General features: G+C 38.2%; 1 protein-coding gene across 9 annotated transcripts in view; it reads left to right on the forward strand.

Annotated features, from left to right (window-relative positions):
• LOC101737283 (high affinity cAMP-specific and IBMX-insensitive 3',5'-cyclic phosphodiesterase 8) overlaps positions 1 to 19856 on the forward strand; it is a 300600-nt gene that overhangs the window by 146615 nt on the left and 134129 nt on the right. Inside the window, exon 2 of one of the 9 annotated variants that reach the window (XM_062674045.1) lies at positions 19569 to 19765. The exons of the other annotated variants lie outside the window; for them this stretch is intronic. Within the exon in view, the coding sequence (XP_062530029.1) occupies positions 19666 to 19765 (100 nt within the window). The 5' untranslated portion in view covers positions 19569 to 19665. The remainder of the gene's footprint in view (positions 1 to 19568; positions 19766 to 19856) is intronic. 9 annotated transcript variants of the gene reach the window in all.

Here is a 19856-nt window from a genome sequence, read left to right on the forward strand (position 1 = left end):
TTTCTAGATTTCTCCAGTATCCCATCATTATAATTATCATTAAATGGGTTAGTTTTTAATGATTAATTTAATTTATACTTTTAACTTTAAGAGACAACTTTTAAATTATTTTTGAACTCAATTATCTTGCTACGCGCAAAACCACGCGCTACTTTTATCATGCAAGTAAGTAAATCGAAACCGGTCGAGTTTGTCCATTTCGTTTTCGTAGCCAAGCGTAAAAGAAACAAAACATTCAAGAACTAAAACTAAAGCGCTTATGAATAAGCAATGACTGTAATTTTTCAACGTCCATTGATAAAATCATTTAATAACGCTTATAGTCACAATATAAATTGTTTCGCAACCGGTCACCGAGCGGGCTTAGATATCGGCTTTATGATTTATATTAGCCACCTGGTCGAGTCGGCTATGCGCTTAGCTACACGAGGATATTAGGTCGATCAAACATTTGCTCAATTAAATGTAGCTGTAATTAATTCGTGATTGGCATCGCAAGTATCGTAGATGATCGGATAATGACTAATTGACAAACGACAGAAATGTCATTCAAGTCTATGACTATACTTCGGTTTGTCTTCTTTGAAAGACGCAATGTGGCAATCAATTTGAGTTTTTAAAAACAAACAGTCAATGAACCGGCTAAAGTTCTTTTGTCTCGAAAAAAAGTGGGTGCTAACATGCTTCAAGTGTTGCAACATGGTTGTAGTTGTGGTGTGTAGAAAGCGTGCATGGGTTTGTATTGGATGTTGTTTAATTCCTTTGCTATTTTTGTTGGATGAGCGATAGTAAATAGTAATGCTATGTTGACAAGTGAAAAATGAATCGTTTTCCCTTTGAAATGTTTCCATGAAAATTACCTTTTACATTTTCCGCCTTATTATTAGAAATATTTCGGTCGTCATGCTGCTACATACGTCCTCGTGCTTGATACTGTTGATAATCGCGCGCCCCCGATGTGTTAAGTGTTTGGGCGATCACGCCACGGCCCTCTGCGCTCGCGACCAAAAAACCGCGACGGAACCGCCTAGCTGCGTCCTGTGTCGAACACAGGGTCACCCCGCGAATTACCGTGGTTGCCCCCGAGCCCCTAAAATAAATCGCCGCGTCGCCCGCCAAAACCGCCTCCGAGCTTCCGGCCCAGACATCAAAGCCTCGGCACCCTCTGCGTCGCAGGCTAAGCCAGCGTTCGTTCCGGCGGCGGTGCCCAGTGTCTCGGCCTGGGCAAAACCGCTGCCGTACACGAACACGGCTACAACTCCCTCCTCCGCGATTCGTCCCGCCCCCGCGACTCGTCCCTCTCCCGCGACTTGCCCTCCGACCGCGTCCGACAATCTCGCTTTAGCGATCGACTTCTTTCAGTCGATCAACTTTGAGCGCGTTAACGCTTTGGGCGACGCCATTCGCGCTGCCTCCACTGCACAACACTTTATCGCCGTTGTGCAGGAATACGCCGACGTATACGCGTCATTAAATACGTACGTCCTCCCCTCACTCCGCCGGTAATCAATGGCGTATATAAGTAGAATAAAGCCCCTATCCGTAACGATAGGATTTTTTAACGCTTACGGTCTCGCAAATCAACGTGATCAGGTTTCTGACTTTTTGCGTGACCACCAAATTGATATCTTTTTAGTGCAGGAGACACTACTTAAGCCCGCGCGCCGTGACCCTAAAATCGCGAACTATAACATGGTCAGGAACGACAGGCTCTCTGCCCGTGGTGGTGGTACCGTCATTTACTATAGAAGAGCCCTGCATTGCGTCCCGCTCGATCCTCCCGCGCTCGCTAATATCGAAGCATCAGTGTGCCGAATCTCACTGACGGGACACGCGCCGATCGTTATCGCGTCCGTTTATCTTCCACCGGATAAGATCGTTCTAAGCAGTGATATCGAGGCGCTGCTCGGTATGGGGAGCTCTGTCATTCTGGCGGGCGACCTAAATTGTAAACACATCAGGTGGAACTCACACACCACAACCCCGAATGGCAGGCGGCTTGACGCGTTAGTCGATGATCTCGCCTTCGATATCGTCGCTCCGCTAACCCCGACTCACTACCCGCTAAATATCGCGCATCGCCCGGATATACTCGACATAGCGTTATTAAAAAACGTAACTCTGCGCTTACACTCGATCGAAGTAGTTTCAGAGTTAGATTCAGACCACCGTCCCGTCGTTATGAAGCTCGGTCGCGCTCCCGATTCCGTTCCCGTCACGAGGACTGTGGTGGATTGGCACACGCTGGGCATCAGCCTGGCTGAATCTGATCCACCATCGCTCCCGTTTAACCCGGACTCTATCCCGTCTCCTCAGGATACCGCTGAAGCCATAGACATCTTAACGTCACACATCACCTCGACATTAGATAGGTCATCGAAACAAGTTGTAGCGGAGGACTTCCTTCACCGCTTCAAATTGTCCGACGATATTAGGGAACTTCTTAGAGCTAAGAACGCCTCGATACGCGCCTACGACAGGTATCCTACCGCGGAAAATCGTATTCGAATGCGTGCCCTACAACGCGACGTAAAGTCTCGCATCGCCGAAGTCCGAGATGCCAGATGGTCTGATTTCTTAGAAGGACTCGCGCCCTCCCAAAGGTCTTACTACCGCTTAGCTCGTACTCTCAAATCGGATACGGTAGTAACTATGCCCCCCCTCGTAGGCCCCTCAGGCCGACTCGCGGCGTTCGATGATGACGAAAAAGCAGAGCTGCTGGCCGATACATTGCAAACCCAGTGCACGCCCAGCACTCAATCCGTGGACCCTGTTCATGTAGAATTAGTAGACAGTGAGGTAGAACGCAGAGCCTCCTTGCCACCCTCTGATGCGTTACCACCCGTCGCCCCGATGGAAGTTAAAGACTTGATCAAAGACCTACGTCCTCGCAAGGCTCCCGGTTCCGACGGTATATCCAACCGCGTTATTAAACTTCTACCCGTCCAACTCATCGTGATGTTGGCATCTATTTTCAATGCCGCTATGGCGAACTGTATCTTTCCCGCGGTGTGGAAAGAAGCGGACGTTATCGGCATACATAAACCCGGTAAACCAAAAAATCATCCGACGAGCTACCGCCCGATTAGCCTCCTCATGTCTCTAGGCAAACTGTATGAGCGTCTGCTCTACAAACGCCTCAGAGACTTCGTCTCATCCAAGGGCATTCTTATCGATGAACAATTCGGATTCCGTACAAATCACTCATGCGTTCAACAGGTGCACCGCCTCACGGAGCACATTCTTGTGGGGCTTAATCGACCAAAACCGTTATACACGGGAGCTCTCTTCTTCGACGTCGCAAAAGCGTTCGACAAAGTCTGGCACAATGGTTTGATTTTCAAACTATTCAACATGGGCGTGCCGGATAGTCTCGTGCTCATCATACGGGACTTCTTGTCGAACCGCTCTTTTCGATATCGAGTCGAGGGAACCCGCTCCTCCCCACGACCTCTCACAGCTGGAGTCCCGCAAGGCTCTGTCCTCTCACCCCTCCTATTTAGCTTATTCGTCAACGATATTCCCCGGTCGCCGCCGACCCATTTAGCTTTATTCGCCGACGACACGACTGTTTACTATTCTAGTAGAAATAAGTCCCTAATCGCGAAGAAGCTTCAGAGCGCAGCCCTAGCCCTAGGACAGTGGTTCCGAAAATGGCGCATAGACATCAACCCAGCGAAAAGTACTGCGGTGCTATTTCAGAGGGGAAGCTCCACACGGACTTCCTCCCGGATTAGGAGGAGGAATCTCACACCCCCGATTACTCTCTTTAGACAACCCATACCCTGGGCCAGGAAGGTCAAGTACCTGGGCGTTACCCTGGATGCATCGATGACATTCCGCCCGCATATAAAATCAGTCCGTGACCGTGCCGCGTTTATTCTCGGTAGACTCTACCCCATGATCTGTAAGCGGAGTAAAATGTCCCTTCGGAACAAGGTGACACTTTACAAAACTTGCATAAGGCCCGTCATGACTTACGCGAGTGTGGTGTTCGCTCACGCGGCCCGCACACACATAGACACCCTCCAATCCCTACAATCCCGCTTTTGCAGGTTAGCTGTCGGGGCTCCGTGGTTCGTGAGGAACGTTGACCTACACGACGACCTGGGCCTCGAATCAATTCGGAAATACATGAAGTCAGCGTCGGAACGATACTTCGATAAGGCTATGCGTCATGATAATCGCCTTATCGTTGCCGCCGCTGACTACTCCCCGAATCCTGATCATGCAGGAGCCAGTCACCGTCGACGCCCTAGACACGTCCTTACGGATCCATCAGATCCAATAACCTTTGCATTAGATGCCTTCAGCTCTAATACTAGGGGCAGGCTTAGGGACCCCGGTAACCGTACTCGTCGAACTCGACAAAGAGGTCGACGTGCAACCTAACCCATGCATCAGCCCGCTGAGTTTCTCGCCGGATCTTCTCAGCGGGTCGCGATTCCGATCCGGTAGTAGATTCATTCGCGAAACAATTGCTCTTGAGTTGTTAGGTCTCCTTCGGAGGCGCTCGGGCAGTTGTTAGCAAATCCCACCCCTCTTGGCTGAGCCTTTGCTCGCCCACCTGTCCTGGTGAAACTGGAAAGGCCTTCGGGCCACCAGTAAACTTTCAATCATAAAAAAAAAAAAAAAAAAAAAACTGTTGATAATAGATACACGGCGATGACGTAATTACGAGTGTACTCCGCGCGGGAATTCGAAAAATACGATAAAAATCTTCGATATAGGTAGCAAACTGTGACGTAAATAAATGGAATGACGTTAAATATTTGATTGAAGCTAGTACTGCTAGTAGTAGTTTTATTTTTCCAACTTCAAAGGCAAAGGTGTAGAACGGCATACAGCCTAATATTTTATACCTATTTTATACCTAATCTTTTTTACCTTCAGCCTAATCCTAATATATTTATATGAAAAGTGATAATAAGAAGTGAAGTGAAGTGAAATGAAATGAGATGAGATGTGATGATATGGGATGAAATATAATCTCAGTAAAATAATGGTTATTTACTGAGACTTTTTCAGCGGTGGATCCCGAGAAGTTACGTCCAGCGGCTTTGTTTTATTTTCCCACATTTGTGCACTTTCACAGTAATAAACCACCACTAAACAGTTAATAAACCACCGTTATTATGCATTTTAACCTGGAGAAACACTAAATAGACAAAATCAAACAAATCACACAACTTCACTCCTCGCGTTCACGCCAAAAAGTCGATTGAAGTTAGATTCGAAACATAGTTTTTGTTTAATTCCGTAGACAAACGATTTAGACTACCTTGCTAAGTGCCTACGTAAAAATCACAGCCTGAACGATACTCCCACCCTTCAAACTGGATCGCAAATCACCGCTTCTCAAAGTTAATAAGTAAAATTGTGGTATATATCTGTATGAGCTGACAAGACCTCCTACCGTGCGTAAAGTAGTAATATTTCTCAAACATTGAAACCATAAGTCGGCGGCATCTCGAATAGCCCGGGCATTACGGGTGTCATTTTTAAATAGTACATATAGTTCATTTATATCTGATAACAAAATACATTTTTTTTCAATCGTCACCAAAAAAGGCTATCGGAGACTCACGTTCATACATTTTATATTCGAAAAATCGAAGACTGTTATCATACATCTATATATACATTAATACGTGAAGCAAAAACTTTGTACCCCTTTTTACGAAAATTGCGCAGACGGAGGAGTATGAAATTTCCCACACTTATACAGAATATAGAAAAGGAGTGCAGAATGTTAATGTGTTAGTATACAGGGGATTTCGGGGGCGATAAATCGATCTAGCTACGATTTATTTTCAGAAAATGTTGTTTTATTCGTGTTTTCAATAATCAACTTTTCCCGATATCTATTGGCGAATAGTAATACTATTTTTCTTAATTGAGGGCAACTAACCCCTTTAAAAACACAACAAGATGGCGTTATCAAATAAAAACCTCATCATCATCTAGTTAATAATTATGGTCGAATTTCGATCACTGGGCGACCACTAGTATAAGTAAATATAACAGGTTTTTTTTTTTTTTTTTTTTCGTGAACTTCGTTCTATACTAACGCACCGGTTGATTTGTAAATCCATTATTTCGTGATGCCAGCATTAGTGGAGCTCGGCGTATCGTTAGAGCTGATAAGTCGCAGCCTTGTGCTAATTTAACATATTATTTCATGTTGCGTTCACGTACGCCGAGACCGGCATAACAAATCTTTGAACGTGTCCATACGATTGTCGTAGATGAATTAAATGCGATCTTTAATTCAATGGTTTTTTTTTTGTTCTTTATTCTTTATTGCTTAGATGGGTGGACGAGCTCACAGCCCACCTGTTGTTAAGTGGTTACTGGAGCCCATAGACATCTACAATGTAAATGCGCCACCCACCTTGAGATATAAGTTCTAAGGTCTCAAATATAGTTACAACGGCTACCCCACCCTTCAAACCGAAACGCATTACTGCTTCACGGCAGAAATAGGCAGAGCGCTGGTACCTGCCCGCGCGGACTCACAAGAGGTACTACTACCAGTAAAATAATTTTAATTACCTATATTTAGTAGCTAGTATAGGCATTAACATCAGTAATTACGCAAATTATAATTTTGCGGGTTAATACAATACAGTAATTGCGAAAAGTTATAAAATTGCGAGCTTAACTCAACTATTAAGTTATCTACCAGCTAACCGTTCTTAAAGACGGAGAGCTTTATGTAAGTGGGTAGAAGAGTACAATCTAAACAATTTACTTATTGATACAATACACAATAACAATAATAATAATAATAATAATAATAAAAAAGACTAATACATAATATATCAGACTATATACATACACAATTACACACATAACTAACATAAACATATACATACACGTACATATATAATGAAATACATAAAATAAATGTAATTTGTTGTGATAGATTGTTTATTTCGTGCATGTACTTAGAGTCCATTGATTGCAATAGAAGAGTGGACGAGCTCACAGCCTAGCCCTTGTAAAGTTTATATCAGAGCCTATATCCCAATATGAATCTCGTCACCGAGTTTGGGGCAACTCGATATGTCAATTAAATTCAATTCAATCTAACTCAATTCAAATTATATATTTGCTAGACATAAATAAAGGTATTATAAAATTTTAACATTCCACTTGAATAAAAAGTGTGCAAATATAAAATTAATTGAAGATTAGGTACGGGTATTTACCACCACCCCGCCTATTTCTGCCGTGAAGCAGTAATGCGTTTCGGTTTGAAGGGTAGGGCAGCCGTTGTAGCTATACTGAGATCTTAGAACTTATATCTCAAGGTGGGTGGCGCATTTACGTCGTAGATGTCTATGGGCTCCAGTAACCATTTAACACCAGGTGGGCTGTGAGCTCGTCCACTCATCTAAGCAATAAAAAAAAAGAAGATTACTAACATGTCAATTTATAATATGACATTCATAAATTATAGTTATATAGAATTTAATTACATTCATAATCCATTAAAATCATAAGATTATAGATCTAATCAATTACCTACATATTATTATCATTTAAAAATTCACCAATATCATAATAGCAGCATTTCCTTAAAAAAAATATTTACATTCTTGTTATCCTTGAAAATATCAGGTAAACGTTTATAAATTTTAATGACCATACAATAAACATTTTTCTGATATGATGACCTCTAACATTTCTTACATTTTGAAATTAATTTAATTAATTTAAAAGGCTCTAATTAAAGACTGTAGCGTGGGTAGGCCTCCCATAAGATGGACCGACGATCTATCGAGGTTCGCGGGGATCCGCTGGATGCAGGCAGCGCAAGGCCAGTCTCTGTGGCGAGGCTTAGGGGAGGCCTATGTCCAGCAGTGGACGTCTCTGGACTGATAAAAAGAAGAAGAATTAAAGACTGTTGCACCATTCAAACAGAAAGGCATGACTGCGAAGCGAAAAAAATTATAAAGAATGGTACCAACACGGATAAGTGACGGCATTACATTACATTAATATATTATATGTATTTTAAAAACTTAAAATAAAACGCCTAAATAGCCAACCAAATAAACAGTTAATTTGTTTATTTTTTTATCCTGTTGATACACGGGTTTTAGAGGGCAGTAATAATTTTTTTGCATTATTATCGGTCCTTGATTTGTTTGCAAATTCTCAAGTTAAGCGGACGTCTTGAAATTGATGAAAATTACTTTCAAAGACTCGGTTATATTTAAAAAAAAAACATTTTTTTTATTGCTTAGATAGATTGACCAGCTCACAGCCCACCCGGTGTTAAATGGTTACTAGAGCCCATAGCCATCTACAACGTAAATGCGCCACCCACCTTGAGATATAAGTTCTAAGAATCTCAGTATAGTTACAACGGCTGCCGCTCCCTACAAACCGAAACACATTACTGCTTCACGGCAGAAATAAGCGGGGTGGTGGTATCTACCCGCGTAGACTCACAAGAGGTCCTACCACCAGTAAACATACACATATACCAAGCTAATAAAAGCGTGTTAAAAACTATTAATATATATCCAGATAGTATAGGTCTCAATCAGTGTTTATTATCAACGGGTAGGTCGTATACTCATCTCAAAGCCTCTGCTATTCCTTGAGTAAAACGTTTCAATACTAATTCTCACGACAACGAAATATTCCATGCAATATAAACAGCTATCAGACTCCCCAATTAGCGCTGTTGATTACGTAAATTAATTCATAATTAATTGTTCGAATCATTTAAGCGCAAAATTCGTTCGTTTTCTGAACAAATTTATTCATGGAATCTACAATTGACTGTTAATGTAATATATGAGCCTTTTTTTTACCAATATCGAATCCCAAAACCAAATTATAGTGCTGACAACATAAAAAAAAATCGATGAAACATAAATACAATGAAATAAAGAATAGTTTAAAAAAACCTAAAAAAACACGCTTTATATAAAAGCACCCCACGCTTTTTTTTACAATAAAATATATATATTTTTACACTATTTTCGATTTAAATTTATTAAAATTTATTTTCTATTTTTTAGTTAACTTCTATATAAAGCGTGTTTTTTTAGTTTTTTTAAACTATTATTTATTTTTCATTTTTTAGTTAAATTTTCTATAAAAGCGTATTTTTAAAACTATTAAGTACTTTAACATCAATTCCTGCCTTATCGACTATAGATAAAAATTATATAAATTGGCAAAAATCTTATTTTGCAAATTGAATAATGGAATGATCTTATCAAATTAGTGTATTGTCATCGGTTCTCGATAAGTCTACAAAGTTTGAATGAGGTATGGCCGTTTAAAGTGGGTCAAAATCGCGTCTAAAGGAGTCAGTTACAAACATACAAACATACATACAAGTGAAGCTAATATAAAGCGTGTAAAAAAAGTTTTATTCCCATAGTAGGTACGCTCAGGAAATATCTAAAAGAACTAATCTCCCGAACTCACCTACATATTATATCCAATATTAATATTTGTGGTCTATAACTTTTTATGAGCTAATATTACTTTTTCGTACAGTAAAAGCCGTTTAATAATACATAATGTGATGTATATGAACTATGTATGTAATGCTTTTTTATTTATTACCTGCTCTTATGAAGAGATAACACGTTATTTACATTCGAGTCTGCGTTTTTATGAAAATATACGGGGACGGTGCGTTCATAAAAATGTAGTTCATAAAAAAAACAATTTCGGAATATCGTAGGGCGTACCTTTAAGAAATAAGAAACGCGTGGTCGTGTCATCATCGATATTCAATCTTAACCATTTTAGTGCTGAGCTTATTTTCACATATTTTGCATTCTGTTACCTGTAAGGGACATATCAAAGTATTGAAATGAGATATTTATTACTATATATTATATACTATAGCTTTTTTTTTTTATTGCTTAGATGGATGGACGAGCTCACAGCCCACCTGGTGTTAAGTGGTTACTGGAGCCCATAGACATCTACAACGTAAGTGCGCCACCCACCTCGAGATATAAGTTCTAAGATATCAGTATAGTTACAACGGCTACCCCACCCTTCGAACCGAAACGCATTACTGCTTCACGGCGGAAATAGGCGGGGTGGTGGTACCTACCAGTGCGGACTCCCAAGAGGTCCTACCACCAGTGATTACGCAAATTATAATTTTGCGGGTTTGATTTTTATTACACGATGTTATTCCTTCACCGTGGAAGTCAATCGTTAACATTTGTTGATTACGTATTTCATTAGAAAAATTGGTACCCGCCTGCGGGATTCGAACACCAGTGCATCGCTACATACGAATGCACCGGACGTCTTATCCTTTAGGCTACGACGACTTGAAACGTATTTATTTAATAATAAAAAGAAAACTGCACAATTGTCGGTATTTCCACGCTGCGCACTTTATACGCATTTAATACAGTGTCGATCTATCGACGGTTCGCGCTGTAAGGGTTAGGTAAAATTAGTTTTTTTGAAACCAAAATTGAGTTTTTTTTCGGTTTTTGCGAGGTTTTTTTATCCTACCTATTCTAGTACCCTCGAGAGGTTATTTTAGATTTGCCGAATTAGTAGATAAGCTCACGGGGCTTAAACCTGATGATGCTGCTCTAGCAAGAGCCGTACTTCGCAGAATCTACCACCGGATCGGAAGCGTGACCAACTGAGAAGATCCGGCGAGAAACTCAGTGGGCTGTGTCTGTGTTAGTTAGTAATTGTTAAGAAATATATTTAATACACCTACGCTAAATAAAATAAAGCATGTTTTATAATTTATTAAAACACTGTCTAGAGTTTGGACAGTGTGCTCTTCAATTTCTTTCACCGTTTTCGTTCAATTTATAATTCAAAAATAATGAAGTCCGTTGCATTTTCTCAGGATAAAAGTTCCTTGTAGAACTGTTGAGACGTAAAATCACGAACTAGCGAATACACTATGGTATTTATTATAACTGATATAACCGGCGTTGTCCAGGTCATGTCATTGACCATGACGTAGACCAAATATTGTATGTGATAAATTCAGGTTTCAACCAAATTATTTTTACGTGATTAAATTACAAACATACAAATTTTTACATTTATAATATGAACTATCTATCTATAAATACATACTTGTTTTTATTAGACATTGATGATATTTAATAATTATTTTTTAATCTATATATTTTATTTCTTCAATATAGACAACAAAGTACCATTTCCTTTATCTATGGAACCACCGTTTTTTTTTTCAACATTTAAATATCAAAACAATGATCAAAGTCTAATACATAAAAAGAACATAAATCGATTATTGAATTATTATTCTAGTCTAGTTATTTTAATTATATAAGTATTTGGTACTGATAGTATAGACTAACTGGAAGAGAAAGTGACACTTTCTCTCCTAAATTAGGAAGCGAAACTGAATTTTGGCTCCCGGTTCCGTGGTTAAATAATAATTTATAAACGTTGTGATTTGTTACCGTATAATTTTTATAGAACTTTCAACAGAATTAAAAATAGGATGTTCTCTGCGTAATACATCAAATATTTTTGGTTCGCGGTTTCAAGGTTTAATAAGGTTTTATTCATACAAGGTCACCAGGTCACCAGCAATAACATGTGCACAACCAAGATACTTAATTCCAAGGGCACTTTTCAAACATCACCTGAAGAATGACAAGCAGTTTCTACCCCATCATTTGTAATACAATTGATTTACATATATACTTAAATATTTAGAGATCCTAAAAAACGTTTTCTCTTTTAGATTTTTATAGCATTTAACCAAAAAATAACAGGCCTTTCTCAAATATCTAGATTTTTCTGCTCCTCCCTCTCTGCTCAAGCAAATCAAATATTCAACGTCGAAGCGTAAATGTGGAATCCCAATATTTATTTTTCTCGCTGCGGTCGCGACGAACGCTCGCACTGAAACCGTACTTAATTAAAACCTCTCGCCGGAGATTCTTGGTAATTAGCCTTCTCGTGCACGTCTGTGACTCAATTAGTCACGAATAATGCAGTTAAGGTTTTCTGTTGGCTTCGTGCTAAACATGTTTAAGGGACTAGAATAAAACCGAGGTACCTCAAATCGTTTTTTTTTTTAAATTAAGAATAGCTCGCCCCAGTCCAATTTGAGACTAATGTTGCTAATGAAATGATTAGCTCATATTATTTTGGTCCACCTAATTTTATTTGTGTTTATGGACGAATATACCCGTCCATTTCTGCCTTAAAAAAAACTATGCATTTCGCTGCTTATGTTCTTTTACTTCGTTTGTCCATGAACGATGGTAGCCCATCAGTGAGTCCATCAGAAAGGCAAAAAAATTACACATATGTATATATTACACAATATTGAGGGTTTGATTTTAGTACAAGATATTATTCCTTTATAACACGATGTATTGAATTCTAATGACTTTTAATGAGTATATTAGAGGAAGTCTGAAAGTAACCCCGGCAATCAACAAATTAAAGAGCGGACGGCTAGCATGGTATGGACATGTGATGCGTAGAGAGAAGATGCATGTGACTAGGAGATGTATGGAAATGGTAGTGCAAGGTAGAGGGGGAAGAGGTCGACCAAAAAAAACATGGATGGAGTGCGTGAATAACGATATGAGAGAGAGAGGAGTGAGTGTTGAGATGACGGCTGATAGAAGAGAATGGAAGACAAAAATTAGCTGTGCCGACCCCACCTAGTGGGATAAAGTGGAGAAAAAGAAAAAAGAGTATTGATTTCTAAAACTCGCCATGACCGGCTATAAAATTTGAGCCTCGACATAGTCTAATCACTTAAACACACCAGGCCACTAGACCACATAAGGTACTAAACGTAAAACAATAAAATCACATTTACGACCAAACTCTATCAATATGGAGAGAGTTGAGTGAGCGCCAATAGTAGCAGCATTCATATCATGTATTCTAAATTTAACAGGTAATAGTAACATTCCAAGAATAATAATTAAAACGTAACAATGACACAGTATGATAATTATATTCTATATTACAGCATTGATTGATGCGGTACACTTTTTATGTATGCACACCCACTACACGGGCTTGTTCACGTTTCACGTTTTGGTATACCAGGTTTTTATAGTCTGCAAAGTTGATTTAGGTATAATGCGTTGATCGATTATTCACACCGGAGTTGAATCCCTCCCGCCCCCTCTCTTTTTTAAACGAGAGCACACGACCTTTTTGTACCAAAAATATGCTGTGCGTGGTAGCTATCAAATACATAATAATATGTATATTAGGCGGATTGGCGATTGCAGTATGTTTTTTGGTATTGAAAGAATTCCGCCACCCATGTTGTACCTTTAACACGCCCACGAAAAGATGATGCCATTCTGGGCTAACAATTAGGAGTCATGTTTTTTTTTTATAGTTTTTGAACGAGCTGTCTTTGTTTTCAACTAGATCTGTTTAGTTTTATTTGATCTGTGTATCTGCTGAAAAATATTGGCTGCGTGTTTATTCTGTAAAGTTTATCCCTAAAATGTTTGAGCAGTATTATTAGTATTATAGCAGTAGTTTTAATGTAACGCATATCTGTAATTAATGAATAATCCGGTCACCGTTCTCGCTGAACCCGTCGCTTGCGACGAAGAGTTCGACGAGTAAATTAACCCATAGACACAGCCCACTGAGTTTCTCGCCGGATCTTCTCAGTGAGTCGCGTTTACGATTCGGTGGTAGATTCTGCGAAGCACTGTTCTTGCTAGGGCCAGTACTAGCAACACTTTCGGTTTGAGCCCCGAGAGCTCACCTACACGCTAGGGTGAAGCTGAAATAACCTCTCAAGGCCATCAGCATATGTTGAAAAAAAAAGAGTGAATAAATTAACAACGGGCTTTCAAACAAAAAATGAATGGATATAGTACGTATCCAGCCTCCAACTTACGACTTGCAAAAATACCCTACACAAATACACATTGGAGATACGACGTTAAAGCGTATCAAAAATATGCAATGGATTTGAAACAAAATGTCAATTGTCAAAAGACAGTTCTTCGCTAAATAAACCTGAAGATTTTGGCCGGTTGTTGTTGTAATAAATAATAATACTGTCAATGAACTGAATTTATGAATATTCGGTTCATTCTCTTGTGACCTCACGAGTCATTGAATAAATAGTTCATATCTAAAGGTGCATTACGTAAATATTACATCACACAAATTGTGTGACTCGCTGACGGTGGCATGTATTATTGACCCGAACGTATTTGTACCGGCCTGCTTAGATAGCGAAGCAGCCATATGTCTCGTTCTGAAGAGTGGCATCTCGGGTTATAAAAATAATAACTAAAAATATGAATGTGGTTTTACGGAGACGTGGTATTAGTGGATTCCGTTGACCTCTTCACACCAGATAGGGCACAAACTCCTCAAATCACCAACGCAATTGAAACTATTCGATGGATTTTCCATTGCTTCATGAAGTGGATACCGAAGTCCATAGACGTGACTACCTGCCACTTGAACCTTGTCCTTGAAATTTGAACTGATAGAATCAATTATGTTATGTACTGTTATGACTAAAAAAAAAATAAGTCCTGTTTTATCGTTTGGCAATAAAAATATACGTTGTGATTACATAACTTGAGCCTCTGCTGACGAACCACAAGATAAATGCGATAATCAAGTATCATATGTAACGTAATTCTCAAAATCGTGTTACCTACAAACAATCAAGGCCTGTTGACTTCATTACAAGTTATTAAACGTGAAATTATAATAATGTTGTCATATAAAGTTTTGTAGATGACCTTGAAAACGATCATGGCATTTCGATTTCTTTTTATTTGTTAATTTTGCATTACACTCCGATAATTTAAAAAAATTCATCCAACGGTATGACCAATCTTGACTTAAGAAAATCTTTATATTGTAATTTTTACTGCTTATTTTGTGGTGCCCCATGTGTATTGGAGGACCTTAGATGGTCATACCACGGGCTACGCTAGCAGCTTAAAGACGATTGTCATCTAAAACTAGAGAAGACATATTTAAACAGGGACCCATTTAGAAACATAAAACTACATATCGCCTTTAATAGAGTCACGCTAAAAAAATAATTATAATACTTCAGTATGAATTTATGTTTTGATTTAAAAAGTAGAAACAGCTTCAAGTAACCACATGAAGTGTGTATATTTAAGAACGCATTCATCATTATAATTCATGATTTTCAAGTTAGAGCCACCTAATTTGAAATTTTCTATGCATAATACATATATTACACAAGACACATTAACTTACAGCCTTTGAAGGCAATTTGACTGGCACGATTTACATCGTAAATGGACGAAGAGGATAGAGTTTTCAATTCATTGCATAATTTAACGTAAGAGAAACCGTGGGCATTCGGGGAAAATAAATTCATGGAGATCAAAGTCGGTGATTGGCGTTCTTTTAAAAATCTATCAAACAAATTAAGGCGCGTGATGGCATTCTCAGTGGGTCGCGTTTCCGATCCGGTGGTAGATTCTGTGAAGCACTGTTCTTGCTAGGGCTAGTGTTAGCAACGTCCTTAGGTTAGAGCCCCGTGAGCTCACCTACTCGTTCGATGAATCTAATATCTCTTGAGGTCACTAGAACAGATAGAAAAAAAAAAGATATCATAATGCACTTAATTTAACAAGGTGGTCCTTGAGCTCGTTCCCATACGGCAAAAAAAAGATATAATGCAACTTGCATGAACTATTAACTGCTATGATAAATATGTTCAAAGATAAACTGTCTCCTAGATTGGAATTGTGCTCTATAAAAAAACTAAATCTATATTATGTACGACCTTCTTCCTCCCCAAAAATACTAGCGATTATGAATAAGCAAATGTAATTTTTAAAGTAAGGTAATAAAGTTGAAATTATCTACAGACAGAACTATCAAAAAACGCTTAAGGTACTTACTAAACGCTCCGCCGGTGTAAATCAGCGAAGTGATTTTAGATCACATTTTTTTTATTGCATAAATGTTTGGACGAGCTCACAGCATGGTGTTAAGTGGTTGCTGGAGCCCATACAAATCTACAACGTAAATGAGCCACCCACCTTGAGATATAAGTTCTAAGATCTCAGTATAGTTACAACGGCTGCCCTACCCTTCAAGCCGAAACGCATTACTGCTTCACGGCAGAAATAGGCGGGGTGGTGGTACGCAAGTGTGTTTATTCATAAAGAATTACCAGTAGATAATAAATAAATATCACGTAACATCAAAACACTTGATCTGTAACTCTTATAACAAGCAATCTGAGCATGCATTAAAGAAAGCGAATGTATTCACGCGTACTAGTTTAAAAATATGTAATGAACACGCTCTTCAACCAGAAACTCTTATCAGCGGTGGTAGCCCGCTGCCGGATATCGTCCAGAATTTTACCACCGATGACGTTGCGTTATAAATTTTACTTGATTTTTTACATCCAAAATTATTCTTTTATTACGGAAATCAGTCGTGAACTAATATTTTGTACGTGAGATTTTTTTTATGAATTGGAACGCTTCCAGTATTTAACAAACTGCGCCTGTTAATTAAATCAAAACCTTGATTCGATCACTATTTTCATGAAATAATACGTAATTATTTATACTAGTGGTCCCGCAGTAGTCGAAATTCGACTATAATTAATTAAAATTATAAGTTTGAACATTATTATGATTCTATTGTCAAAGACTATTATACTTCTATAATCACAGATTTCGCCAAGACTACACTATAGACAAATAAACAATGTTAACCTATTCTCAATTTGATCACAGACTAACAGAGCAACAAAAGTTTGACAAAAAACATGGAGTATTCATATGCGTGTGTGTCAAATACATGGTAGTGTATATATCGTTTTTTTTTATTGATTTAATGTATTATTAATGCATAATTTAAAAAAAAAACATTCGGGACTCCTTCGCTATATTCTCTATAAGTGTGGGAAATTTCATACTCCTCCGTCCGTACAATTTTCGTAAAAAGGGATACATAGTTTTTGCTTCACGTATTAATATATAGATTTTCAAATTTTTTTATAAAATGGAATAATTCTATTCGAAATATTGGCTATTCGCTATTCGAGGCTTTGAGTATATATTATATGGTCAGTTCTCTTTTATTTTGGCCCCGAATGACGTCACTCATTATCATGTTGCGTTTGGTCGCGTTTTAGAAAGATCGCGCAGCCGTTTCGAAAAATAATAACCATCCTTTTCAGTTGCGTTCCAATAAAATTTCCATTAACAGAAAACCGAAACATCCTTGTAAGGTTTCTGTTATATTCAAATTACTTTATCGTGATCGAAGGCAATCATCATTAAAGCCGCAGCAGTTCTTACAAAACAATCTAATGACATCAATTTGTTTACCACCGATTCAAGGAAAATTGAGAATCGTTAATCTTCAATCTTTTGAGTTGTAGAAGCGAAAAAGGTCTCGAGTTTATCGGTCTTGCGTTTTAACTTTGACTTTGTTCGCATTAACATTTTTCTTTTTATTTCTTTTGTATGTTTATTCTGGGGTGATCGTTTAGTGATTATCACTATATCTTCTATCTTCTATATATGTAAAAATGACTTGCTGTTCGTTAGTCTCGCTAAAACTCGAGAACGGCTGGACCGATTTGGCTTATTTTGGTTTTGAATTATTTGTGGAAGTCCAGAGAAGGTTTGAAAGGTAGACAAATATGAAAATGCTCGGAATTAAAATCCTTTAATGTGTCCCCCGTCGGACGGATTCCTTTTGTTTGTTTTAAGTTTATTTTATACAAAAGTTTAGGTCTTTTATTTATCGATTGAGGCACTACGGAGTCTGCCGGGTCAGCTAGTCATGAATAAAATTATAGTAAGACAATGCGTCTGTTTTGAAATTGATAAGATACATAAAAGTTGGAAAAACTATCAAACAAATTATGTATTTGTTTTAAATTTTAAATTCGTTAAATCTCGTCTCGATAATTTTCGTGTTAGTCGCCTATTTAACTTATATATGTGTAGTCTGTATTGTAAATTAAGTACGTTATTATTCGCGCTTACAAACAGCGGAAAGCAACTGATTGTTAAACTACTAGTCCTCTTTCGTTAAAAAGGGATAGCGAATACTTTTGTGGAAACACGTAATGCTGAGATGCAAAATTGAATATTATACCTTTAAACGAGCAATTCTTGTATATTAATATATATAATATAATCTGAATCCCGGAAACGGCTCCAACGATTTTCATAAAATTTTGTATACAGGGGATCCTGTATACTTAGTATCCTGTATAATGTAGTATACAGGATCCCCTGTATACTAAATTTAATGAAAATCGTAATTCGGGGGCGATAAATCGATCTAGCTATGATGTATTTTCAGAAAATGTTGTTTTATTCGTATTTTCAATAATCAACTCTTCCCAACATCTATTGGCGAATAATAATACTATTTTTCTTAATTGAGGGCAACTAACCGCTTTAAAGACACAACAAGATGGCGTTATCAAAAAAAAAACCGTCATCATCTAGTAGTAAATAAACTATCAACGTACGAAATTCCTATTCTATTTTATTCGTAAACGTATATTATAATAAGCATGTGGATTATCAAGGTCGTTCTTAAATGCCCAATAACAACTCTATAGCACGAAATAAATATTTTTTAATTGAACTCTAATTAACGTACGATTTACGTAATAAACATAAAGAAAAATCCTCCGAAATCATGTCTTTTGTATTTTTTGCGGTAATTTAAGAAACTCGACATAACCAATGACATAAATAGTGCTTTAAATCAATCGATGAATTAACGAATTTTCTAGAAACCTAGTCCATCGGGCTTCGTGAGCTATTTAGTTACTATTCAGACACCTAAGCAAAATCGTTCAGCGATTATTCTATTGATTAATAAGTTCAACAAGGAAGCTTTAAAATTATGTAATTCTCAACTAGCACTCCCTCACTACTTTCGGTTCATTTGCTTTGTCCTACATTCGCTCCAAGGTGACTACATTCTCGCCTCACCGACACAAGAAACTGCAGGGAACGCTACAAATAAAAATGGGCTTATTAAACTGTGCGCTAGACGGGCTTAATCGTGTACCTGGTGGTAGGACTATTTGTGAGTCCGCACGGGTAGGTACCACCGCCCCGCCTATTTCTGCCGTGAAGCAGTAATGCGTTTCGGTTTGAAGGGTGGGGCAGCCGATGTAACTATACTTGAGACCTTAGAACTTCTATCTCATGGTGTGTGGCGCATTTACGCTGTAGATGTCTATGGGCTCTAGTAACCACTTAACACCAGGTGGGCTGTGAGCTCGTCCACACATTTAGGCAATAAAAAAAAAAATGGTTTTTTTTTTTTCGGCGCATGCTTCGGTTCGCGAGTATAAATTTGTTTGATCTCCGATGTTCACTGCTTACAGTCGCCCGTTGATAGTTTCATTAATACGAAATTTGAACACAGTACTTATTGACTTTACACTAACGTCGGGCGCTCCGTGGAACAATCTAGTACTAAAATTCATTTATATGTCGTGATCTTTAAATATAATTCAGCATTGGTATCGTAATTAGATGATTTTTAAACATAAAACGTTTTCTTGTCAGTGAAAGTGTCAACGCGTGATTCGAGACATTATTATGTCGAGTGGTTTTATAAATGTCGTAGCGTCGTGTCATAACGAAATGAATTTGTGAATCTAAGATGTTGGCTGGTGAAGAAGCCAGCATTGAATTAGTTCAAAGATGGCTCCAGAGGCGAGACAGCGATGAACTTGAAACAGAAGAAAACCCATCGAAAGAATGTAATTATTGCAAATAAATATTTTCTGTTTGAATAGCATGTATATTAAATACACATACATAATTTAAAATTTAAAATACGCTTAAATAATA

The sequence above is a fragment of the Bombyx mori genome, chromosome 19 (genome assembly GCF_030269925.1).
Source record: "Bombyx mori chromosome 19, ASM3026992v2".
Taxonomy (NCBI): Eukaryota; Metazoa; Arthropoda; class Insecta; order Lepidoptera; family Bombycidae; genus Bombyx; species Bombyx mori.